Source organism: Sorex araneus, chromosome 4 (assembly GCF_027595985.1).
Source record: "Sorex araneus isolate mSorAra2 chromosome 4, mSorAra2.pri, whole genome shotgun sequence".
NCBI lineage: Eukaryota > Metazoa > Chordata > Mammalia > Eulipotyphla > Soricidae > Sorex > Sorex araneus.
In genome coordinates this window covers 165,172,724-165,199,547 of record NC_073305.1, presented here as the reverse complement: position 1 = coordinate 165,199,547, position 26,824 = coordinate 165,172,724, and the positions used below count along the sequence as shown (strand labels likewise).

The window sequence follows — 26,824 nt, the reverse complement described above, 5'->3', positions numbered from 1 at the left end:
GGATCCTGCCGCTGATGCTCGCCTGCAGCTCCCGGAACTGAGGCGCCAGCTGCTTCCTCGTGGCCCTCAGGGCATCGTCCAGGTCGTCCGTGAGGCGGCACCAGGCCTGCAGCGGCGCTTCGCTGAAGTAGATGCAGGGCGGCGGCCTCTCCCCTGGCTGCCACAGCCAGTCGCTGAGAACTGAGAGTGTTTGAATCTTTTTTTTCCTTTATTTTTTTTCACCATTTTTATGGAAGTACCGTGGTTTACCCTAGTTGGTCAGAGTTTCCTGTGTGAGTTGTTCCAACACTGCGTTCACCAGCAGCGGTGCCCGCTTCCCTCCCACCAGGCCCCACGGTCCCTCATTTCCTCCACCCCCAGGTAAGCTCAGTTCTGCAGTTCGGTTATTTGAACCTTTTAGTGGGAGTCCCTGCGCAAAAAAATTTTGCCTCTTGGGTCAAGTACCACAGGAGCTTGGGCGTGTTTCTATCTGGTCTCATGAAGAGAAAGGCGGGGTCAAGAGAATACCCTTCGCCTGCTCTCCCAGCTGAAAGGAGAAACTCAGAAAAGACACTAAGAACCCTTTCACGGGTCTCATCTTCCTGACAGGAAAGGTCGGCAGCACAGGTCTGAAACCGTTAAGTTTAAAGACGCGCTAGTTTGTGCCCAGGAAGTGCAGTTGTTGTTTCAAGGAAGCGTCTACTGCTTTCTCCTCAAGGTCCAAACAGTAAAAATAAAAGGAAACCCCGTTCTGCCTGATGTGCCATCAATCAGCCCTGTAGCTGTCAACCTTCTGTCTTTATTTCTGTCAATACCTGTGTTGTTAGTTCTGGCCACCAGTATCTACAGGACTCTCCTGAACTAGGTAGGCAGTTAGACAGGGAAAGGCAATGGAATTAGTAGGGAGTGGTAAAAACACCTAGCTCTGAGACCATCAGGACCCACCTGGTGAGCACAGAACTAAGGCCTGAGAGGACCCTCACCTGGGTAGCAAGTGACCCACAGAAGGCTGGACCCTCCCTCCAAGAGAAGATCCAGCAGGAACAAAGGCCAAGGAAAGGAATTTCAAAGACCATTGACCACTCCCAACTCTACTCTCTTGGCAACCACGCTAACAACAGACCCTTACCTAGCTGCTTCACCATCTCTTTATCGTGACAATATGTGTTCCTGTGTGACATCACCGGATTGTACATCACTGCTACCTAAAATGAGTCTTCATACCTTTTGGTTCTCTAGATCAGCTCCTACACCACTCTGATGAACTCTTTGCTCTGCACAAGTGATGATTTGAAGCAGATATTAGCAAGAAACAATCCTCTCCTAAGTGGCGTGCTTAGCAAGTGACTGAGAGATGAGAAATTATGACTAAGGATAGATTGAAAAATCCCTGCAAAAGCCACCTTAAACAAAGAAAGCAGGTGCATACGCTGCCAGAGCCCATGTGCTGTTTGTGCCCACTTGGCCAAGCACATGTGGCGCCCGAGCACATGTGTCGCCCGCATCTCCCCTCTTGAGATATGTACTGGGGCTCTCTCCTTCTCTGGAAAAGCCCATGTTCTCCCTTGAACCGTGTTACTCTCTCTCCCTTTGCTCTCCCTCCTCCCTAAAAACCTCAAATAACATCTGTTTTTACTTCACTGCTGTCTACTCCTGAAATTCCTTTCCGTGAGAAAAGACAAGGACCTGGAAATTATGGGTAAGGCCTAGGATCGACTTTCCTTCCCTGCAAAGAGCAATTTCTTGCTCCAACCTGAGTCTGCAGCTCCCCACGAGGTCGGGTGCTGGGGATCAAATTCCATGCTGAGAAGACCAAACCGACTTCAGGTGTGACTTGGTGGCCACCTCACGGGGCTGGTGGGACTGGAGGTTTGTGCCGTGCAGGGGCTCATCACAGACTTTATCAGTCCTCACCTTGCCAGCCAGTCCTGGGATGGCAGAAGCATGGTGGGAGAAAGTGACCATCTCTCTCCTTTCTGCCTTACATAAGCCACTCATGAGGCAACTTCATGAGGGCTTCAAGAAGTTTATTTCCTTAAAAAAACAAGTACTGGATAATGCACCTTAAAGCTTATCTTCTGTCCTGGATGGATAAGCTGCCTCATTTGGCTCTCACTCATTCCTCCCCCCACCCCACCCCCCTGCCACACACTTTTACTGCTAAGCATGTAAAAATCTGAATAAATGTGTGCTTCAGGAGGGGAAGTGAACAAGAGAACTGGAAGCAGAGAGGAGAGAGGAAACAGCTCCCGTTTTGCAGGTAGCAGTGTCTGGTCTGGCTCTGTTCTTTGTGGCTTATGTTCTTCATCTGTTCAACTGAATACGTGACTTCAGCTTCAAAACTATTATCTCTGTGTAGCTTCAGGGATCTTTCCAGTCTTCTCCCTTACCCATTCTCCAGTCAATCCTGCTTTGCCCAGTCTGGGACAGGCTTTTGGAATTAAAGAAACACTTTGGGGCTGGCGCAATTGTAGACCAACCCTGGTTTAATCTCCTGCATCCCATAAGGTTCCCTGAGCACCACTAGGAGTAATTCCTGAGTACAGAGCCAGAAGGAAGCCCTGAGCACTGCTGGGTTTGTCCCCCTCCAAAAATAAAAAAAACTTTTATATAGTTTCTCTATATTACTCCAAATCATTAGAAAGGGGGCACGGGGAAATGAGTAACAGCACCATGTTGTTACTCATCAAGCAGTTGATTCTCAGGCCTATCAGGCAATGCTACCTTTTGATCCTAAAATTGGCTTTTTGGGGTAGCTCACTTTTGATTGTTCTTCCTACAAAAAAAAGGACCCTGAGCAAGCTGCTTCACCATCTCTTCATAGCGACAATATGTGTTCCTGCGTGACGTCATCTGATTGTACATCACTGCTACCTAAAATGAGTCTTCGTACCTGCTGGTTGTCTAGATCAGCTCCTACACCACTCTGACAAACTCTTTACTTTATGAAAATGGTGAATTGAAGCAGATATTTGCTTCAAGCAATCCTCTCCTAAGAGTGCACTTAGCAAGTGACTGAGGGATGAGAAATTATGATGAGGAAAGCCTGGTGTTCCTCAGAGGACCGACATCATCCATCTCAGTCAGAAGCAGTGTCACCAGGTGTGCTTTGCCTTCTGGCCACCCTGGAGTTGGTGGCCAACCCGCAGAATCACTTACTGTGTTGGTAAGAGCCGGTCGCTACCCCACTGGGTGCCGTAAAGAGTGTGCCGGTGAGTTGTGACAGCTGCGAAAGAACTTCTACTCCCGACTCTGCACAGTCAAAAACACTTTCATTAGTTTACTCATTGGTTTTGTCCCAGAAGAGTTAATTATTACTTAGGAACACGTAGGAAGTGGCCAAGGAAAGCCACCAACCTTTTTATCTTCTTTTCAGTGCATCCACAAGCACTGCACAGCTCACCCCTGAGTGCTAAAGTCCAAATGTTTATAATTCACGAGGACCGAAGCACGGGGCAGAGAAAGAGACCTTGATGTTTGCCCTGGAGTTTGCTTTCAAACTAGTAATGCTCAGGCCAGAAACAGAAAAATTTTTCTGTGGATTTGCTAAAATCATCTGGCTCGGGACTGGAGCGATAGCACAGCGGGTAGGGCGTTTGCCTTGCACTCAGCCAACCCGGGGTTCGATTCCCAGCATCACATATGGTCCGCTGAGCACCGCCAGGAGTAATTCCTGAGTGCAGAGCCAGGAGTAACCCCTGTGCATCGCCGGGTGTGACCCAAAAAGCAAAAAAAAAAAAATTATCTGACTCGAAGTTCTCTGTAAGCAGATCGTAAAACCATTGACACATGGATGTCTGAGAGAATGCAGGGGATGATGCTGCCAACCTGATTCACTCAGGAGCCCTGTGGTCTGCTGAGCACTGCCGGGGGACCCAGGTAATTCACAGCCCCAGTTCTGCGGGGCCTAAACACCACCACATCCTCAGTCCTCGCAAGGAGCTGCCAGCCCAGTTGGCCAAGAAACAATGAGGACCCTGGGGTCCCCTGAGCATTATTTGGGAGGCTCCTCCCAAACAAACAAAAACTATTAAATCAAGGGGCTGGAGCCATAGCACAGTGGGTCATGTGCTTGCCTTACTCGTGGCAGACCTGGGTTCAATTCCCGGCCTCTCATATGGTCCCCCGAGCACCACCAAAAGTAGTTCCTGAGTTTAGAGTCAGGAATAAACTCTGAGCACCACCGGATATGGGTCCCCACCCCAGGAAAAAAAAAATTTTAAACAGCACAAACAACCTTACTAAGTACAACCATCGGTCATGTCGGGGCCCAGGGACTTCTCCTGCTGACCTCAACAGGGCTGCATGGGTTGAGCCTGCTGGTACCATGCCAGTCCGGCCCAGGTGCTGTGGGCCACCAGGCAACACCTGACTGTGCTGTGGGGTCGGGGGTGTCTATGCCCTGCTCAGGGTCAAACCGAGGGCTCTGTGCACACACAGCCTGTGTTGCAGTCTCTGAAGCACCTTCCTGAACCAAGGCTGTTTTGTTTAGTTTTGGAGCCACACCTGGTAGTGCCTCTGGCCCACCTTTGAGTTGGTGGCACTTCAAGGCCTTGCACATGGTCAACCCAGGTTCAATTCCCAGCATCCCAAATAGTCCTCTCAGCACCACCTGGAGTAGTTCCTGAGCACAGTCAGGAGTAACCCCTGAGCGTCACCAGGTGTGGCCCCAAAACAACACAAAAGGCACTCATTCCTGGCATCAAGAAAACAAGCCTGCCATCAGAGAGATGAGAAGCACAGTGGATAAAGCTCTTGCTCCACATGCTGCCAACCCCAGTGCAAACCCTCAGCACCACAGATGGTTCCCAGAGTACCACCAGGCAGTGATCCCTGAGCACAGAGCCAGGAGCAGTTCCTAGAAACCATTAGGTGTGGCCCTCCCAAGCCAAAAACGGAAAATCAAGTTGCTGGACATCCAGCAAATGGATCAGTTTGAAAATAATTATCCTGGGTGGAGGAATTCTGACTCAAACGGTCATATATAGTGAGTGATTGTGCTTATGGAAATAGTTTGAAATGCAAATTAATATGGAGTGAAACAAAGCAGAGTGGTGGTTACCTCGGGCTGAAAGTGGGGAGAATAATCCAGTGAAATCTGAGGCTGAAGAACTTTAAAATTCACGATTCTGCACAGTATGGGTTAAAGTTTAAAAGTCTAAAGCAGTTTAAAAGTCTAAAAAAGTTTAAAAGTTTAAACTCCCTTTCTCCAACCTGTTTCGCAATAAAACAAAACAAAACAACCAAAGTAAGGCCAGAGCTATAATACGGCGGGTAAAGTGTTTGCCTTGCACATGGCTGACCTGGATTCGATCCCCTGCACCCCATCTAGTCCCCTGAGCCTGCCAGAAGCAAGCCCTGAGCACAGCCAGGTGTGGCCCCAAAACAAAACAAAACAAAAAAAGTTGTGCTTGTTTTTTTTTTTAATTCTATGTTTTCCCTTCCAGTCATGGAATCAACTTTGAATCATCGTGACTGAGAGGTGACAGGAGACATTTAATATTAGGGGAGCAATCCCGTGGTCATCCACCACAGCTTTACAAAGTACGTGACTGTTAAATATTCTATTGTATTTCTCCTTTTTCTCGTTTCAGTGTTTACATTATTTAGAGAGTCACAAATCCTGTGAGGTAAAGTATTGTTCTCACACCTGAGGGAGAAGTAGGGGGACCAGGGTGAGGGGTGCAAACACTTGCTAAGACCACAGAGCCGAGGTGGCTTGAGTGAGATTCAAACCTAGGACTTTGGTTACCAAGTTCACGCTCAGTCATTCTGGGGATATGTAAACCCAGGAGGCAGGGGGTGGGGCAGTGGTGGAGGGCCGCGGGATTGCTCGGACTGACCGGTTATGCATTCTGTTCTGGTCAGGCACTTTCTTTATATTGAGGAGACAGAACTTGGTATGTTTTCAAGAAAGAAAAGAGAATGCTGTTGCTGCTGGCTTTTGCTCTGAGTGACTATTTCAGCAGGAACAAGTATTCCTGACCCTGAATTCCAATCCAGTTCCCCCAAATGCCTAGTGCCCGAGAGGCTGTACAGGGGCTAAGGCACTTGTCTTGCGCTCAGCTGACCCTAGCTGAGTGTCCTGGCACCACATATGAACCACCTGAGTCACTCCTGAGCACAGAGCCAGGAATAACCCCTGAGCACTAAAGAGTATGGTCCAAACCCCCACCCAAATTATTATAAATAAATACCCGAGTATGTGAAGTACCGAGAGAGAGTAAGCAAAAGCAAACTGTGGCTGAATTATCTGACCAAAGGTCAGATCTCACAAACTCACACACTCTCATCCTAAAGCAGTAGGACCCTTGGCTTTCAAAACTCACCTGATGCTCCAAGTGGCACAAAGAGATCCACATGACCCCCTTCTTCTTCAGGGACCACGTAGCTTCCAAGTTTCTCCCAGAAATCTCTCACTTCGGGCCGCAATACATTTTTAACCCCAATGTTATAGCCTGGATGGGGTGGGGGTGGGGGGCGTGGGGGCGGGAAAGGAGAGTAGAACCCAAGCTGCGTATTAGTTTGTAATATTATCAAGCACAGAAACTCAGCAGTTGGTAAAAATGTAGCCGCAATTCAGAAAGCCAATGTGTGGGGCCGGAGGATGAACACAGGCCCTTTGAATGGGAGCCTGCAAGCATCAAGTCACAAGTTCAAATCCCAGAGGCACCACATGTGGGCCTGGCAGCTTTGTGCTCTGGGGCTGGCAGCTCTTCTGTGTGTGATACCCAGAGCTGCAAGTGATTTCTGGTTGTACCACAGTCAGGTGTATGTGAACACACAAAAAAGGTGTGTGGCCCCCCTCCCCCAGAGCACAAGTACAAAAAGGCATATAAGCATCACAGCCAGGAAGTGTAAGCCCTGCAGAGCACTATGTGACCACCACAGGGACCCTTGGCAAGTACCGTCACCAAAACTCTGTCTCCATACTTTGGCAAGTACCTGTGCAAGCTCTAGCACTACAGGAATAAAACCTCAGCAAGCACCACAATGTGAGATGCAGTGCTCGGTGAGCATCACAGCCAGGAGGGTGTGCAATCCCTGCTCATAGCAAACAACAATGAAGGTAGGGGGAGAAAAAAAATTTAATGGCAAGCCAATTTCCAGAGGTACTAAAAGATGGCTAAAAAGCTTAAGTCGTGCTTGAATAAGTGTTAGGTCATGAGTTCAATCCCCAGGGCCACCACATGTGAAAGTGCCATCCTATCAGCTTCTGTTCCTAAGACCAAGATCTTCAGGCCACCCACCTACCCCACTTCCTTGCTGTGTCATGCTAGGGTCACAAAGGTCCCAGTGTCCTCCAACCTGGCCTCAGACTCCCTCCCATTAAGGATTTCTCTGCACACTCAGGTATAAAATATCATGTTTTTCTTTGCATCCACTAGGCAGCAGTGTGAGGTAGTACCAGGCTTACAGAAGAGCCGAAGGTGGATGGCCGGTGGGACTTGGGATTTTACAATCAAGCTAGAGTGCAGAAATAGTTCCTGCAATGATCAATCGAAAACTAAGTCACTTGGAGCGGAAGGTCCTAGAGGTGGTGAATGTGACAGAAACCCTTACTTGCCGGGCCTGCTGGCTAAAGACTCAGCCTATCAGTGTGTGTTTGCAGCCTCTGCTAAAGGAGTTGGGATGACTTCACCAGGAAATGAAGACAGAGTCAGGCAAGGGAACCCGGCAGCTCAGCATCTCTCCAGGTGAATGGAGCACGAGACAACTGCATTTTTGGTACTTGTTTCTGGGAAGCTGGGGGCTACGCCCTGGTGGTACTCAGGGGCTACTCCTGGTTTGGTGTTCAGGGGACCATGAGGGTCCAGGCTTTGAAGTGGGCTTCCCACAAGCAAAAGCATATGCACTCTTTCTTTGAGTTATCAATCCCGCATTTTGTTTTGAAGGCAAAAGCTTTAGAGAAAAATAACAGTTCTATCAAAAGACATTTAGCTTTCTGACATTTTGTTATTGCTATTATTTTTACATTCATTTAATTAATTAATATAAAATTTACTTATTTATTTTAGTTTTGGGGCCCACACCCGGCAGGGCTCTGGGCTCTGTACTCAGGGGTCACTTCTGCCTTGGTTCAGTGGACCATAAGGATGCCAGGGATCGAACCCAGGTCAGCTGTGTCCAAGACAAAAGCCTTATCTGCTGTACTTGGTTCCAGCCTTGTGTTATTGTTACTATTATCAGTTTATTTGTTCTGGGGCCACACCAGCTGTGCTCATCATCTCCTTTCTCCCCAAGAATTTAGCTATTAAATTTTTTTCGAAGATGCTCCAGAACATTGATAATTGACACTATCAATCAATCCTTTCCTTTGTGGTGGAAGCCATTTGGGAGTATAAAGGATTTTGCTAATGTCCAGCGATTTATAGGTCTTAGTTTCCTGCCATGAAAATTGCTTCCCTTTCATCAGCCTGAACAACTCTGGTGCCTTGCAGATTTAATCAACAGAGGGAAGACTACCCACAGAATGGGCAAAAAATGTTTGGTAATCACTTGGATGTTATGACGAAGGTCTCTAGCTTAATCCCAAATCAAATAGACCAAATGAAAAAGTGGATAAAGGATAAGAAGAGTCATTTCCGTGGAAATGTTATGTAAATTGCCAACAAGCATATGAAAGGAGCATAGCATCACTAGCCATCAGAGAAAAGTAAGCCAAAGACCCCACACCCCCAAGTCACAAGATTATATGGGTGAATGGGGGCATGAAGAAATTGGACAACTTGTTCACAACTGGTCAGACTACAAAGTGGTGCAGCTATTATGAAGAGGTTCTTCAAAATATTAAGAAGAGAAATTCCTTGTGATCCTATTCCTGGATATATAGCCAAGGCTACTGAAAGCAGAATTTCAGAGACAGAATTGCACACCCATGTGGAGAAGCGCAAACTATATATACATATATATATGTCTATCTGTCTATTATCTGTATATACATACTATACATACAGTATACACATACAAATATATGTTTTAGGGCCACACCTGGTGGTGCTCAGAGCTTACTCCTGGCTCTGTGCTCAGGGATGACTCCTAGCGGTCTCAGAGGACCATATAAGGAGCCAGGGTTCAAACCTAGATTGGCTGTGTGCAAGACAAGTGCCCTACCTGCTGTACTATCACTCTGGCCCCAGACATAAGCACTATTCACAAGGGCCAGAGGGTAAAAGCAACCCAAATCTCCATCCACAGATGAAGGGAGGATTGTAGGTGAGCTCAGTGGATCACCAGCATATCACATGTGAGGCCCTGAATATGATTCCTAGCAATGTGGGTAGGGTAGGGGTTAAAATGAACTGTGGTATGTTCTTAAAATAGAATATCATTCAATCATTAAAGCAGGGGAAGGATATCCAATCACATGCTTCAACTTAGATGGACCTTGAGGACATTAGTAAAATAAATTAATCACAAAAAATTCAAGTACTATAAGATCACTTATATGAGATGGCTAAGGTGTTGATATCTTAGAGGTATCACTATCACTATCACTATTATCCTGTTGATCGTCGATTTTGCTCAAGCAGGCCCAGCAAAGTCTCCATTCATCCTAGCCCTGAGATTTTAGCAGCCTCTCTTTACTCGTCCTTCCCAACAGTGCTGCATTAGAGGCTCTTTCAGGATCAGGAGAATGAGACCCATCATTACTCTATTTGGCATATGAATACGTCATGGGGAGCTTGCCAGGCTCTCCTGTGCGGGCAGGAAGCTCTTGGTAGCTTGCCAGGTTCTCAGAGAGGGAGAACTAGGCTATAAGATGTTGCATGGCTGCTCTGCCATCTTAGAGGTATAGAGAGTAAAACTGTAAGTGGTCCCCAGGGGTTAGAAGGAAGGGGGCAAGGAGAGCTGTTCTTTAATGGTGTGATGATTAATTTTACCTGTCAACTGGACTGCACCATAAGGACCCAGATAATTAGTCAAACATTCTGAGCATGTCTGTAAGGTTGAGGATGAGGAGGTGGATTCCATGAAGCAGATTACCCTCTCCATTACGGGTGGGCCTTATCCAATCACTTGAAGGATGGAAGAACAAGACTTGTTCCCTTGACTAAGAGAGCAATTGTACTGCTGAGATCAGGGGATCACAATCATCTCTCAGCAACCTGGAAATCAAATCGTACTCCGAAGGCCATCCATGTGTGCAAACATCAAGCAGGTGCAAAGTGGGATGTTCATTACAGTGCTCAGACTTACCTTGGAGTAAATTGACTTCTCTGCTATTTCCGTTGCTAAGTATCCCCATGCTTGTTACCCTCTGTCCATCCAGAGCTTTGTCTATGAGGTAGAGCAGGCTCTCCAGGGTTATGCCGCTGTGATCATACACCAGAGAAATTACCCCTGCCCTTACACTGGCCACCACCATCTAGGAGAGAAAAGTAAAGTGCTGGAACTCAAAACCATTGTTTTCAAGTATATTTTGATCCAATACCATACAAGGAGGGCTGGAGAAATGATACAGTGGGCAAGGAGATTTCCTTGCATGAAGCCAACCCAGATTCGATCCTCAGCACCACATGTGGTCTCCCAAGCAGCAACCAGGAGTGATCCCTGAGCACAGAGCCAAGAGTAGCTCTCAAGCATCACTGGGTTTGGTCCCAAAGTACAGTGATAATGATAATAATAGCTATGTAATCTGACATAATTATACAATCTATGGTTTTTATTATTCACAAGTTTAGGAGAAGTAAAAGTGTTTCCTTCCTTTTTTCATGATTTTATTTCTTTTAGAATCATAACAGGAGAAAATCAAGTATTGTTATGACCCCTTCATTCAGAGATACATTCTACTGTAAAGTTAGGCCATTTCTGTCTTTTTACCTTTGTATATCCATATATGGCAGAGTCTCTTGCCCCCGCACCTGGCTGTCCTTATCGGAGCCCCTCGGAGGGTGTGGGTTGAGTTTCCCTCCCTGCTCTGAGCAGACCCCCCCGCAGCTGAAGACCCCAGCCACAGCCATGCTCAAGGCCCCTCTCCACATGTTCCGATGAGCCTCAATCATGAAGGAACCAGCAAAGGAACCCAGGTGTGTGGGATCCAGAGCTGAGATCTCCAAGCCTGCTCGGATCGGGACTCAGCCTCTTCCACCCAGATCCCCAATTTTCCAGTAGCTAGGCAGTTACACCCAGAAACTGTCCCTCCCCCCCCCGCCCCCGGTGCTGTGTAATCCCATCCACAGCCAACATCAAAAGACTATAATACCAAGCTCCCGGAAGACATCTTATAGCCTAGTTCTCCCTCTCGGAGAACCTGGCAAGCTACCGAGAGTTTCCTGCCCACATGGGAGAGCCTGGAAAACTCCCCATGGTGTATTCATATGCCAAAACCAGTAACAATGATGGGTCTCATTCTCCTGACCCTGAAAGAGCCTCCAATGTGGCACTGTTGGGAGGGATGAGTAACGAGAGCCTTCTAAAATCTTAGGGCTAGGACAAATGAGATATTACTGAGATCTCTCAAGAAAATCGACAATCAACGGGATGATGATGATGATATTGATGACATCCATATACAGAGACTTTTAAAACTGAGGAGGCAGAGTGATAGCCCAGAAGGTAGGATGTTTGCCTTGCACACAGTCAACCTGGGTTTGATCCCCAGCATTCCATATGGTCCCCTGTAGGATAACATTGGTTTGTCCTTTCTCCCTTGCTGCAAGGACCTAAGGTTTATCAGGTTACACCATCACAGTACTTCTGAGTCACTCCCATTCCTCTGTGCTTATACATAACTTCTCTATGCTCTCTTCCCCAACCAGTTGATCAGCTTTTCCCCCTAATCAGATTCTGTTAACTTGTAAGGTCAGATCTCCTTCTAGGACACTGAACTTGTAAGTTGATATTGCCTTTCTCCTCTCCTTATATCTTTTGAATAGTTTACTTTAAAGCATTTTTTTGTATGGACAAAGGAAGACAGTTAATATTATGCTTTTGTAACTTAGGAATAAATTGTCTCCAATAATACAAACTCCAGAGCATCTGCTTCCTTGACTTAAGCCTCAGTTGCCCTTAGTTCCTAGCACCCCAAAAGCAGGATTCCAATGAGGGACTGAATGGGCCCAGGGAAAGCTGTAAGCTACCCTGGCATTGAAATGGGCCAGGTCAAAGTGCCACAATACTCAACTATAAGTTGAGAGCATGGTCATGGACAAATGCTGTCATGATCCAAAAGTAACAATGAGATTAGGACCCTGCTAGGGATAGGAAAGACTAATCTGGCCTGAGCACTGTAGTCTGAGATTGAGATGACCCCAGGAGAGCAATTCTATAAGCTTAATGTATCTCTTACTCTGTCCATACAAAATTATTATTATTATGAATGCCTATGTGTTTGTTGGACAGGAGGGAAGAAATGCACCCATGAGATTCCACTCTTGGGTGGGTCATCCAGCTGAAAGACAATCTGTCCTAGAAACAGCATCCCCTGAGGGAAAGATTTTACCCCTATTAATTGTGACCACACCTGTGTGTAAGCCCCAACCCCTCGTGCTGGGGGATTTAACTAGGCTGTAAGAGTGGGCTGGGGAATTCAGAGCCAGAAGGAGAAGGAAAACAGAGGGCCAGAAGGAGATTGATGTGGGATTCAGACAGAGAATGAAGTAGCATGAGGAAGGGAGAAGCAGAGGGAGAATCAGAGGAGAATGGAGATAGGAATGGAATAAACTGCAACTGACTCCAACCAGCCTGGCTTTCATTTCCCTTCTTCGTTCTCCCTTCGCCATCGACCTCCCCGGGGTGGGGAAGCAGCCCGAGACTACCGAACACAGGTGGTGGAGAGAGACAGCCGCCATGCGGCCCTTTTGCAATTTATTTTTAGTAAATATACGGTCCCCTGAGCATGTCAGGAGTTATTTCTGAGTTCAGAGCCAGGAGTAACACCTGAGTACCATCGGGCGTGACTTCCCTTCCCCCTAAAATGAAGAAATAATTTGGGGCAGGAAAGGTAGTACAGCAGGTAGGGTATTTGCCTTGCATATGGCTGACCCAGGTTCAATCCCTGGCATCACATACAAGTCCCCCTAAGCACCGCTGGGAATAATTTCTGACTGCAGAGCTAGGAGTTACCTCTGAGCACTGCCTGGTATGACCAAGAAAAAAATGACTTTACAATGGGTTTATTAAATGGATTTAAAGTTTTCCTCTTGTAAATTTTTGAATCATTAACACTGACATAAATATTTTTCATTAAAATAAACATTAAACCCACTGCTCCTTGAATCCAACAACTACATGCATTTTCCACTGGGGTAAAGTTTATCATTAGCAATGGACTGGCTGCAAAGTCACTGAAATTAATCTTTCGTCACAAACTTTAGTTCACTTTGGTGAGTCATTACTTAGCTACATCAACCACATTTTACCTCAATCACATCCATACTCAATAAGGGTCATATAAGAAAGACAAAGCAAAGGATGCACTTATTTACACCCCCCCCTCGTGACACCAATTATCCTCTGAGCCAGCATGTTGGACTGATGGTTGTTAGGGAAATTCTGTGACACACAAGATCAAAACTCTGATTTTTTGGCTGGAACAATAGCACAGTGGGTAGGGTGTTGGCCTTGCATGTGGCTGACCCAGGTTCAATTCCTCCATCCCTCTCAGAGAGCCCGGCAAGCTACCGAGAGTATGCTGCCATAGCAGAGCCTGGCAAGATCCCCATGGCATATTCGATATGCCAAAAACAGTAACAACAATCTCACAATAGAGACGTTACTGGTGCCCACTTGAGCAAATCCATGAACAGGCTAATGGTGTGACAGTGCTACAGTGGTTTTACTAAACTGTCAGACTGTAGACCATCAAAGTTAACTTTGAGATGTCCAGAAAGAAAAGTAGTTTATATCTTGGGAATAACCATTTTGGTACAAGTAAGAATCTTTCTTAAGAGAACTTTCTGTTTTACCCTTTCCTTTTTTTTTTTTTAAGTTTTTGAACTACACCCAGTGGGAAATTGGGGACACTGGTGCTGGGAAACGTATACTGGTGGAGGGATGGGTGTTGGAACATGTATGACTGAACTGTAAAGAGCTTTGTAAGGGTCTATCTCACAGTGATTTAATTAAAAAAGTAAAAAAAATCCCTATAACGAAATTGTATTTACAACTATATGTATATAGGCATATGCTTTTTCTTTACTTCAGAGGGACCACATCCAGAGGTGTGCAAAGGCTTAGTATTTGCGGGGTAGGGGAGAGTGTCACTCCCAGAAGTGCTTGGGGAACCATGTGGTGTCAGGGATGGAATCTGGGGCTTTCCCATGCAAATATGTGCACAAGCCCTGTGCAAATGTGCATACGTGCATGTTCCCTACACATACCCTGTGGTGTGGGTGCTGAAATCCAGAGTCTCACATATACAGGACCCACGTTCACTGCAGGGCTTCATCTTCATCCTTGCCCCTTCTTATCTGCTTTATCTGAGGTCATTCCATGGCATTACTAAATTCTCTGGGCACTCCAAGTAATTTTTAAGATAATTCTTAAGATCATTTTTAAGATAATTTTAAAGATAATTTTTAAGATAATTCACATCTTTCTCCTGGCTCTATTCCGGGGACCACTCCTGGTGGTGCCAGGGATCAAACTGAGGTCAGCTGTACACAAGGCAAGTAAGTGCCTTAATCCCAGTACAATCTCTCCAGCCCCAAATTTCTCATCTTAAAAGTTTGGGGGTTGGGGATGTGACTCAGCTAGAGAGCACATGCCTCAAATGTGGGCCTTGATTTTAGCACTGCAGCACACACACACACACACACACACACACACACACACACACACACACACACACCCTGGTTAGGGTCTCTAAAAATTTGCTTATATCAGTTCACTGCTCTTTTAGGAGAAGGATCTCTTGCACACACGTAATGGCCCAAGGATTGCTCTCCTTCCTCTAAAACAGACTAAGAATCCTGATTGGGCAGAGGGCTTACTCCCCGCGCATGCTACCTCATAGGCAGGAATGCGAGATGAAATGACTATCAGGTGCGGAGAGCTTGTGCGCGAAGTGCTATCATCACTGGGAGAAAGCCCGCGCCAGCTGCTCTTCAATAACGGGTAGGAACGGCTTCCAGAGACATTGCTTCTAGAAGGAAGAAGAAAGAACAGCAAAGTCCTCACTTGGTCTTTAGATATTACTCTGTATGTACCACTGCGTTCTCTGGGCCTCTCAGTTGCCGATGAGGCAGCAGCTCTCTTAGTCTGTCCCTGCGGTTTTGGGGAACAGCCACAAATGGGGTTTGGGCAGGTTATGTCAAAGCTGCTTTGGGGGCATCACCTCCTCTATGTGGGGGATGGTGACAAGTCTCTTAGAATTTACTTGGCTTCTGTGAAACAAGACCATGGCAGCCACACACTTAATGGCTAACCATCATTGTGTCACTTTCATCCCGTTGCTCATCGATTTGCTCAGGTATGCACCAGTAACGTCTCCATTGTAAGCCTTGTTGTTACTGTTTTTGGCATACTGAATATGCCACGGGTAGCATGCCAGGCTCTGCCGTGCAGGTGAGATACTCTCGGTAGCTTGCCAGGATCTCTGAGAGAGATGGAGGAATCAAACCTGGGTCGGCTGCATGCAAGGCAAACGCCCTACCCGCTAACCATGACTTATTAAAAAGAAGCATAGTACATGGCCAACTTGTGTTCAATCCCCAGCATCCCCATATGGTCCCTCAAGCACTCCAGGAATAATTCCTGAGTGCAGAGCAAGTGTTGTTCACACACCTAGTGAAAAAAACAAAAACAAAAATATCAGGCATATCCGAGGGCCTGAGAGATAGTACAGGGCATAGGGCCCTTGCTTTGCATGTAGGTGGCCCCAGTTCCATCCCTGGCACTGAGTATGATCCCCCAAGCACAGCCAGGTGTGATCCTTGAGTACAGAGCCAGAAGTAATACCTGAGTACCACTGGGTAGGTGAGGGTGTGGCCCCAAATTAAAAGGAGCACCCAAGGGACTATTAGGGCCTTATGGCTTTCTGAGTAATGCCTTCACTTCCTTCCATAATCTCCCCAGCCCCATAATGCTATCAATACTTATTCCATCAGACACATTTTTCTGGAAAGGGTTTTGTTCATGAACTTGACATAGGCAAATCTCCTAACATCCACAAGATGGTCTCTGCAGCGAGACCTCAAATTCAGATGCTAGCTAGCTCCCTCTTCCCAAAAGCATGTTCAACACCCCTGACCCCAGTGCTTGTAGAACTGCTACTATCGCTCATTCATAGAAGAGATATCATTCAAGACCCCTGCATGTGTTCTAGAGGGGTCCTGAGAATCATGCAATGCTCTTCAGGCTTTGGGAGAGAAAGGTTGTCTTACCTCGAGGGCAGCGCCTCTAAGGATGCCAGAACGAGCTGTTTCTCCAAAGCTTCATGCAGGCCCTGCCGGTCCCACACAGGCTGGGAGAGACGCGGTTGGCATTTGGAATTGAGCAATCTGGAACAGCGGGTTCCGCTCAACCAAGGGGGCCGGACTTTGAATAACTTCTCTGAAAAGCAAACATCGGTCAGCTGGGCTGCTGATGGTGATGTCCACATAGATAAAGGCAGCGGCAACAGAAGCTGGAGGGCCGTATGCCGCGTGCCAATCATGCGTCATTCTCACAGCCTCGGTACTTGCTAGCCAAGCAACGGGCATTTCAGGCCAAGAAACAAAGCTCAGGGAATCCAACATTAGGCGTCGCAGCCGTTTCTGCCCTTCTCCTTGGCTTCAGGCCATTTCCCATTTGTTAGATTCTCACAGAGGGGGAGTCAGTGTTTAAGGACCCAGAAATTGGGGGGAGGGGAATTCAAATTCAGTCTTGTTGACTGCTTTCACGCACAGCAAATCAGGGGTCTTGGCTGAAAGCAAGCCCTTTCCCTATTTCTAGCCTGTGTTTAAAATAGCCATTCTCTCCCCTCCCCCAATTAAAAAAATATTGAGGGGGCTGGAGCAATAGCACAGTGGGTAGGACGTTTGCCTTGCACGCGGCCGACCCAGGTTCGATTCCCAGCATCCCATATGGTCCCCTGAGCACAGCCAGGGGTAATTCCTCAGTGCAGAGCCAGGAGTGACCCCTGTGCATCTCCAGGTGTGACCCAAAAAGAAAAAAAATATTGATAATATTGCATAACTTTCATGAATATCAGCATACACATTAAGCTTACCCTCAACGCCCAGTTCTTTTAAGTTGGAGAGAATATAGGAGGTAAGGTGCTTGCCTTGTAAGTGGCATTATCAGGGTTTGGATGCCCAGCACCCCAGGTGGTCCCCAAACACACCAGAGATCACCCCTGAGCAAAGAGCCAAGCAAAGCCTCTGACTATCACCAGGTGAGGCTCAAGAAATACACAAAGTCCAATTTTGCCCTTTACCACACTCTCTTTATGCCATTCTTCCTATTACTATACCTCCATTTTCCCTCCATATTCACTAATTCAAATGCTTTTATCTTAAAGATAGGCATTTGCTTTTTGCTGTGTTCATAAGTCCTCTTTTTTCCCCCCACATTACTCTTAAAAACCCGAGAGGAGCTAGGGTTGCAATAGAGGTATGTTATAGTTTTAACAGAAGAATTATTTTTCTTATTCATCAACTAGAATTAAATGTCGTGAAAGAAAAATAGAACTTGTTCTGAATAGTCTTTAGAGAAGTACCACCTACATTTCAGAAAAAAAAAATTGTACTTGTAGAGATTTGTACGTACATTCAGTTATATCTACAAAACTTGGCTAAGAAAGAAGGTTTTCAATTCCGCTCACTCTTATGCCGTGCAGTGTTCTCCCAAATTATTTTCCTCAGGCACTTTTCTCTTAGTCTCTCCTGTAGCTCCTCATCTCCTGCTTTGGGCTCATTCAAGGTCCCATAAATAGCGGCAGCTTCCCGAGGTGTTAGCCAGTCTAAGCTGGACACACAAGCGATGTAATGATGCTTCCAAGCACCGTACTCTTTATCTGTTGGTGTATAGGGCAGGAACCACCCAAACTTGATGCATTTGGGCCTCCATAAGCAATCCTTCAGAAAAAAGAAAAGGGAGGGATGGGTTTAAAACATAAGGGGTTAGAAACTTTGCATTTACCTGATTTCAGTTGATTCTGGGCACCATATGTTATATCCCCTCTAAGCACTGCCAGGAGTGATTCCTGAGCAGAGAGCCAGAAGGAAGACCTGAGCACAGCCAGGGGTGGCCCAAATCCCCATCCCAGCCCGAAATATTTTAAGTACAGCTTCCTAGAACTCACATTTTCAAGTACATGGATAATTTTGGTTTTTACTATATTGAGGGGCTGGAGTGATAGCACAGCCGGTAGGGTGTTTGCCTTGCACTCGACTGACCTGGGTTTGATTCCTCCGCCCCTCTCGAAGAGCCCGGCAAACTACCAAGAGTATCTCGTCCCCATGGAAGAGCCTGGCAAGCTACCCATGGTGTATTCAACATGCCAAAACAGTAACAATAAGTCTCACAATGGAGACGTTACTGGTGGCTGCTTGAGCAAATCTATGAACAACGGGATGACAGTGACAGTGACTATATTAAGATTCTTGGTTATTTATTTCTTGGTTTGGTTTTGTTTTTGTGTGGTTTGGTTTGAGGCCACACCTGGAGAAGTTCAGGGGTTACTCCTGGCTCTACACTCATAAATAAATTACTCCTAGTGGTACTTGTAGGACCATATGGAATGTGGGTGATCAAACCGAGGTCTGCCATGTGCAAGGCAAACACCCTACCCACTGTACTATTGCCCCTATGTTGAGATTTCTAGTGAAATTGACTTGCTCTCTAAACTTGACTTTGAGAAATAAGAAGCATGCAGTATTCAATAGGAAAAAATTATTTGCTAAACATAGATATTAGGTGTGAATGTAGGCATCTTTATACTCTTATCCAGAGTGCCCATAGCATTTGATCACTTTACCTCTATAGATTGAGAATTCTGCTTCTAACAATGGTGCTATAAGTAGTTTGCTTCAGATTACCATCTTACTGAGAATTTTGATCTGTATGATCCAAGATGTGACCAGTTTTGATTTATGAGAACAGCAAAGTCCATGTGGTTCAATCTAACCAAACATAATACAAAATATTTTTTAAATGTTGAAAGACGTAACAGACCTGTCAACACTTACAAGAAGTGGTTTGACCAAGGCAGAGAAAGTGTAAGCTCAAGAGGAAGGTCTGACACTTGTCATCACTTTTACTTCTAGACATTTAAAGGCTTCAAAATCAATCTTAAGCGGAGAAACAACTAAAAATTATGGCTACAAAGCTTAGAAGCAATAAAGGATTTTAGATATTCTCACAAGGAAGAATAAATAATTGAAATTTAGGCCCCTCTAAAGAGTGCGGATCAATATCACGTCAGAATTTCCATTGAGATCCTCTTTGGTTAGTATATAAAGCACTAAAGAAATTATCATGTGGAGTGAGAATAGCTTTGGAATATCTCATTCCCCAATTGAATTTAGGTGACCTATTTCTAACCTAACCAAATACCAGGAGCAAAGTAAATTATTTCTGAAGGAAAAAAACCAACATCCAGAAATTCAAATTATCATATGAACAAGCAGTGAAGAATTTTAGACATTCAATATCTCGTACTCAATCAAAAATAAATCAGGCACACCGACAGAGCACTGTTTGTTTCTTCTTCTGGCTGTTAGCAAATAGAGAAAGATCCTCAGAAGAGACTCTTAAGACATTGTAATTATCAGGCACGAACTTTGAAAGAAACCTATAATTAATATGTCTAAGAAATTAAATAGCTGGGTGGAAAGTTTTGGCTAAAGGATAAAAATCAACATTCTAAAACTGAAAAAATATAATAACTAGAATTTAGAACTCAATAGGTGGGTTTAAAAAAATTAGAATCCAGCCAAAAAGATAATTAATGAACTGAAAGGCTGGAAGAAAATACAGACTGAAATACTGAAACAGAAAGATGGAAAATACATATAAGGAAAAGCTAAACTTAATGGTCCGCAGTAAATTAGGAATATACACAAGTACTAGAATCCCAGGAAGAAAAAAGACAGTGGAGCAGAAGCCATACGTAGAGAAACAATGTGTGGGGCATTTTCAAAATTAAGAAATAGAATGCATTAAGTCTCAGATTTAGGGACTGTACAGATAGCTCCATGACCTGGAGTATGTGCTTCACATGATGGAAACCTCCAGGTTCCAACACTGACCAATGCAAGGGATGACCCCTGAGCACGGGCTGGGAGTAGCCCCTGAGCCCTACCAGTGTCACTCAAAATAAAAACAAAAATTGAAACAAACAAATATAATAAATCTGGTTCAAAACCCACTGGAAAACATAAAAAAACAAAAACAAAAAGATATTCATACATGCATGAGAACACATGTACATACAATACATCCCCCTCCAAGTACATCATAATAGAATTGCTAAAGATAAGAAGTGAGTATGAAATCTTCAGCCTGCTGAAGACAGGCATGTGTGATCACAGAGACTGACATGTGCAACCCTTAAAGATGTCGGAGCACTGCAGCAGGAGTATCACTGCAACAGAAATATTGCCTAAAAAATCATAAACAAGTATATGATTATTGAAGCAATCCCCAGTGAGCAGGACAACTGGAATAGGCAGAGCACCACAACTGAATGTGACTCCCAATCATTGCAGTAACAGCACAAAAGAGACAGAAAGCAGGGTGGGAGCGTGTGTGTGTGTGGAGAAACAATTGTGCAAGCCATGACTTTTCAACAAAGGACACAGAGAGTAATGTAATATTTCCATATGGCGTTTGCCTTGCACACAGTGATTGGGTCTGATTCCTCCGTCCCTCTCAGAGAGCCTGGCAAACTACCAAGAGTATCCAGCCTGCACGGCAGAGCCTGGCAAGCTATCCATGGTGTATTCGATACACCAAAAGCAGTTAACAACAAGTCTCACAGTGGAGATGTTACTGGTGCCCACTCGAGCAAATCGATGAACAAAGGGATGACAGTGCTACAGTGCTGTGTGTGTATATATATACACACACATATAAATACACACACACATATATATATATATATAATTAACTGCTAACACCCAGAGAAGTACCTCCTTGATGGGCTGAATGCATGCTTTATATGCAAGAGGGTCAATTCTCAGTAACCCACAGTTCCCTGAACACCACCAGGAGTAATTCTTAGTACAGAGCCAGGAGTAGCCCTTGTAAACTGCAGTATATGCCTCCCTGCTAGAGATGTGTCTCAGTGTCTCGGTGGTAGAGCACATGCCTTGCATCTGTGAGGCCCCTGGCACCACATGAAATTAAAATGAAAGAAATTTAACTGTTAACCTAGAATTCAAATTCCCACTGAAAATGGTCTTCACACACGGAATCAAAATAGACATTTCCACACAAACGAAAGGTAAAAGAGAATTTGTCAGCAGCAGATCACACTCAAAAAACAATACTAGTAAGGAGACTCCATAGGCAAATAATCCTCAATAGAAACTCTAAAACAGAAGAGTGCAAAGAACAACAGAAAAGTAATTTTGTGGCTACTTATAAACAAATATAGACTATAGAAAACAAACGCCATGTGTCTTAAAACCTAGCTCAGCCGTAGAACACATGCTTCACAAATATGAGGCCCAGAGTTGTTCCTGGCACAAAAATAAATAAATAAGACTATCAGAGTCCTGTAAACTTATCACTTTTAAAATATGTGTTTGATCCTCAAAAAAAGAAACACAAATTTCCAAAAGGCACATGAAAAGATGCTCTATCGTGTTAACCATCAGGGAGATGCAAATCAAAACAATGAGATAGCATCTCACACCACAGAGACTGGCACACATTCAAAAGAGCAAGAACAACCAGTGCTGGTTCGGATGCAGTGAGAAAGAGACTCTCACTCATTGTGGTGGGAATGCCAACTGGTCTACTCTTTTTGAAAAACAAAGTGGGCACTTCTCAAAACATGAGAAGCTAAGATTCCACAAAACCCAGCAACACCACTTCCGGGACTCTACACCTGGGGTGCAAAAACACAAAGCAGAAATGACATCTGCACTTGTATGTTTATTGAAGTACTATTCACAATACCCAGAACCTGAAAACAATCTGAGAACAGACAAATGGTTAAGGAAACTGTAGTACATGTACACAATAGAATACTATTCGGCTGTTAGGAAAAATAAAGTGATCTCATGAATTTGCATATAAATGGATGGACATGGAGAGCATCATACTGAGTGAAATAAGTCAGGAAGAGGGACAGACATGGAATAATTGCACTCATTTGTGGGACATAAAAGAGAAAACATATTATGAGACTAACATGCAGGGACAGTAGAAACGAGGGCCAGGAAGATTGTCCACAGTTGGAAGCTGGGAGAGAGGGCAGTTGGACAGTTGGACTAGAGAAGGGGCCACTATGACAACGATGGTTGCAAGTGATTGCCCTAGATGGGAGATGTGTGCTGAAAGTGGGTAAATAACCAAACATGATGTTTGGTATCTGTATTTCAAGCCATAATGCCCACAAGTAGAGAGGGGAGAGGGGCGAGAGAGAGACAAAGAAAAGTACCTGCCATAGAGGCAGGCTTTGGGGGGGAGGGGTGGAGAGGGAGTGGCAGGAGGGATACTGGGGACATTGCTGATGGGAAATGTACACTGGTGGAGTGATGGATATCGGTACACTGTATGGCTGAAACCTGATCATAAAAGCTTTGTAACTGTATCTCATGGTGACTCAACAAAAATTAATCAATTAACAATAAAATATATGCTTGGATTGTGCAATGGAATGTAATGCAACTATCACTGTACCACTGTATGACTGTCATCCCATTGCTCATCGAATTGCTCGAGCGGGCACCAGTAACATCTCCATTCTGAGACTTGTTACTATTTTTGGCATATTGAATACGCCACAGGTAGCTTGCTAGTCTCTGCCGTGAGGGCAAGATACTCTTGGTAGCTTGCCGGGCTCTCCGAGAGGGACAGAGGAATCGAACCTGGGTCTGCTGCGTGCAAGGCAAATGCCCTACCCGCTGTGCTTATGCAACTATGTATATATGAAAAAAAAAAAACACCTGCCATTTGCAACAAAAATGGGTGCACTACGAGGGTATTATAAGTTAAATAATTTAGATGGATAAAGGCAAATACTCATAAGTGATATTATATAAGCAGATGAATGGACTAAATAAAACAGAAATCTAGTCTTAGACTACAATGCCAAATTAGTGGTTGCCATAAAACTACAAAAGAGGACTAAGTGGGTAGAAGTATGGTAAGCATGGAACTATGCCTTAATGGTAAAATTTATGTACTGTTTATAAAAATTGTATTGTAACAATGCATATCTGAATCTTGCACAATGATATATTACAAAATTATTGCAACAACTTTTGTTTGTTTGTGGGGGCGGTCATACCTGGTCATGTTCAGTGCTTTCTGTGCTCAATGATCACTCCTGAAAGGGCTTTGGGGAATATGTGTGGTCCTGGCGATCAAACCAGGGATCATACAGCATGCAGGGCAAGTGTGCTACCTACTGTACTATATCTCAGGCCTTAAAATTAATAAATACTTAGAAGTGAATCAACAAGACAGCATGCTTGTGTCTCATATCAGCACATATAAATCTAAAACATCTGATAGCAAAAACAGAGAAAGCGGGTAGGGACAGAGAGACAGCAGAGGGGTCAAGGCACCAGGCTCCACACAGCGAACCCTGGCTCAATCCCTAGCACAGTATATGGTCCCCCAAGCACCTCCAGGAATTACTACTTAGCACAGAATCAGAGCACCACTGGTTCTGACCAAAACACCCTCTCACAAAAAAAAAAAAAAAAACCAGAAAAAAAGAAAGTGGGTGTGGAGAGCCATAGAGTTAAGGACCCCTGCAATTATCAGAAGTCGCTAATAATTACAACACTAGGAATTGTGCTGCAATTACTATGGTAGCCATGAAACAGCTGCTAAATAATAATTAATAACAAAAAAATGTAACTATTCCAGAGAAAACAGGGAGAGGAAAGAAATATGATCAGCTAAAAAAAAAATCATAAGGTTAGAAGACTCTCTTGCAGAGAGTCTCTCGCTCCCGCGCCTGGCTGTCTTCACCAGGGTCCCTCAGAGGAGATGGGCTGAGTTTCCCTCCCTGCCCCGAACAGAGCCCCGGAGTTGAAGACCTCCAGAACTCAGCTACAGCCATGCTCAAGACCCCTCTCCATACATTTGGATCAGCCTCACCCATGAAGGAACCAGCAGAGGAACCCAGGTGTGCAGGACCCAGGGCTGAGATCTCCAAGCCTGCTCGGATCAGGACTGAGCCTCTTCCACTCAGATCCCCCATTTTCCAGTAGCTAGGCGATCACACCCAAAAGCTGCCCCCGGTGCTGTGTAATCCCATCCACGGCCAACATCAAAAGACTATAAAACCAAGCTCCCGGAAGCCTAGTTCTCCCTCTCAGAGAACCTGAAAAGCTACCGAGAGTTTTCTACCCACATAGGAGAGCCTAGTAAACTCCCCGTGGTGTATTCATATGCCAAAACCAGTAACAATGATGTGTCTCATTCCCCTGACCCTGAAAGAGCCTCCAATGAGGCACAATTGGGAAGGATGAGTAAAGAGAGGCTTCTAAAATCTCAGGGCTAGGACAAATGGAGACGTTACTGAGACCACTCGAGAAAATCAACAATCAATGGGATGATGATGATGATGAAAGTTAGAAGATTAAAACTAGCTCAATCAGGATTTGCATCTATGTAAATTGACTACCAACTCAGCTAAAAGGAACTACTGTCAAATGTGAACACAATTATAAGACCTTTTCCTATCTACAGGACATATCCCTAACTAGAAGGGCGAAGAAATGTAAAGTTAAAAGACAGAAAACAAGCATCAAGACTGGCTCCTAGTCCAAGCCCGGTGCTCACAGGAGACTCTGGCACATGGCCCTTCCATAGAGAGCTAGTGATTCTCTGATACCAGAAACTCAACCCCAAGCCATGCAAGAAATGAGATGCAGCTTAGATTACTAGTTCATATGAAAAGTATGCCTGTATGTCTGTATTTGTATTGCAGAGATGCTCTCTGTGTTTGTGCATGTATATGTGTGTATGTGTGTATGTACGCGTGTGTATGTATATATAGTTTTGCTTTTTGGCCATACCCAGTGATACTTGGGTGTTGCTGCTGGTTAGGTGCAAGGGTAGCATGGAGAGTGGGTTGCTCCTGAAAGTGTGGTGCAGCAGTGGGGTACCACTGGGTGCACCTGGGCCTTCCACAAACAACGTCTGTGTTCTACCTCTTTGAGCTATCTAGCCAGTCCCTGGATTAAATACTTTAAATGAAAATATGGGCCGGTCCGGAGAATGCTCCGGACCCAAAACCAGGCCAGTAACACCGGGGATCCAGACGGAGAAGGTGCAGCCACCACACCCTCTCCAGATGGAGCCCCGGCGACACTGAGCAGCAACTAACATGGCTCCGGGATGCGGGACTGGGACAACTCCGAACCGTGAGGCCGAGCGACCTTTTCTAAAAACTGAAAACATACCATCTTTTAATGGAAAACTAATTATCAAATGTTTCCTTGGTAGTAGGGCTGTCTTTCTTGGGGGGAAATTCCAACAACAATAGTGAGTTTTGTGTTGAAATATGGAACGTAATCAAGGTAAAGAGAAAATGAAGTGAAATTCATCAGTTATACAGTTGGGGGTTGGGGGGCGGGGGGTATACTGGGGGTTTTGGTGGTGGAATATGGGCACTAGTGAAGGGATGGGTGTTTGAATATTGTATAACTGAGACATAAACCTGAGAACTTTGTAACTTTCAACATGGTGATTCAGTAAAAATTAAAAAAAAAAAAAGAAAGAAAATACAGGCCGGAGAACTACAGAGACAACAGAGAGCAAAGCATTTTACCTACATGTGGTCAACACAGATCTGATGCCCAGCACCCCATAAGGTCCCCGGAGTACCACCAGGAACGATCCTTGAGCACAGAGCCAAGAGTTAGCCCCGAGTACAGTAGTCTCAAAAGTACGAAACAAACAAATGAAAATAACAAGTAGGCCAGAAGCACTTATCTTTTTTTTTTTTTTGGCTTTTTTAGGTCACACTCAGCGATGCTAAGGAATTAGTCCTGGTGTTGCTCGGAGGACCATATGGGATGCCAGGGAATCGAAGCCAGCTCAGCCATGTACAAGGCACACGCCCTCCCCGCTGTACTAACACTCCGGCCCCCAGGAGCACTTTTCTAATTAGTGACAGATGACACTGAAGATTTAGACTAACGTTAGACAGATGTCAGCCAAAGAGAAATCAGTTCAAGGTGAGTTATCATGGCTAAAATAGAATCACTGTCACTGTCACTGTCATTCTGTTACTCATCGATTTACTCGATCGGGTACCAGTAACATCTCCATTTTTTTTTTTGGAGACTTGTTGTTACTGTTTTTGGCATATCGAATACGCCATGGGTAGCTTGCCAGGCTCTGCCGTGCGGGCGAGATACTCTCGGTAGCTTGCCAGGCTCTCCGAGAGGGGCGGAGGAATCGAACCTGGGTCTATGAAAAATAAATTGTAAATATCCCTTTTTCCAAAAAGTCAGGCTTCTTTAGCCAGGCTTACTTAAGTGTTCTTGAAATAATTCAACATACGAGTTGTTGGAGAGACAGTAAAGGAGTTAAGGCACCTGCTTTACATGTGCCGGGAGAGACCTCTGAGCACAGAGCCTTGAACAGTCCCTGCGCACCACTGGGTGTGGTGGTGATGGAGATGGAGCCGAGTTGGTCCCATGCGAAGGAAGACCCTCAACCAATAGTCCTTAATTAATGAAATGCATTTCTGGATTCGATCGCTCCCCTTTTCCTGAGTCAG

The 26,824-nt window shown here is 45.1% G+C and overlaps 1 protein-coding gene across 1 annotated transcript in view; it reads right to left on the bottom strand.

Annotated features, from left to right (window-relative positions):
• Window positions 1-26,824, bottom strand: part of ECT2L (epithelial cell transforming 2 like) — a 79,855-nt gene that overhangs the window by 32,552 nt on the left and 20,479 nt on the right. Inside the window, exons 4-10 of the mRNA XM_055136741.1 lie at window positions 17,729-17,981; window positions 16,308-16,476; window positions 14,932-15,067; window positions 10,180-10,348; window positions 6,309-6,437; window positions 3,139-3,231; window positions 10-180 (exon numbers count right to left, since the gene is read on the bottom strand). Coding sequence (XP_054992716.1) covers window positions 10-180; window positions 3,139-3,231; window positions 6,309-6,437; window positions 10,180-10,348; window positions 14,932-15,067; window positions 16,308-16,476; window positions 17,729-17,981 — 1,120 coding nt within the window. The remainder of the gene's footprint in view (window positions 1-9; window positions 181-3,138; window positions 3,232-6,308; window positions 6,438-10,179; window positions 10,349-14,931; window positions 15,068-16,307; window positions 16,477-17,728; window positions 17,982-26,824) is intronic.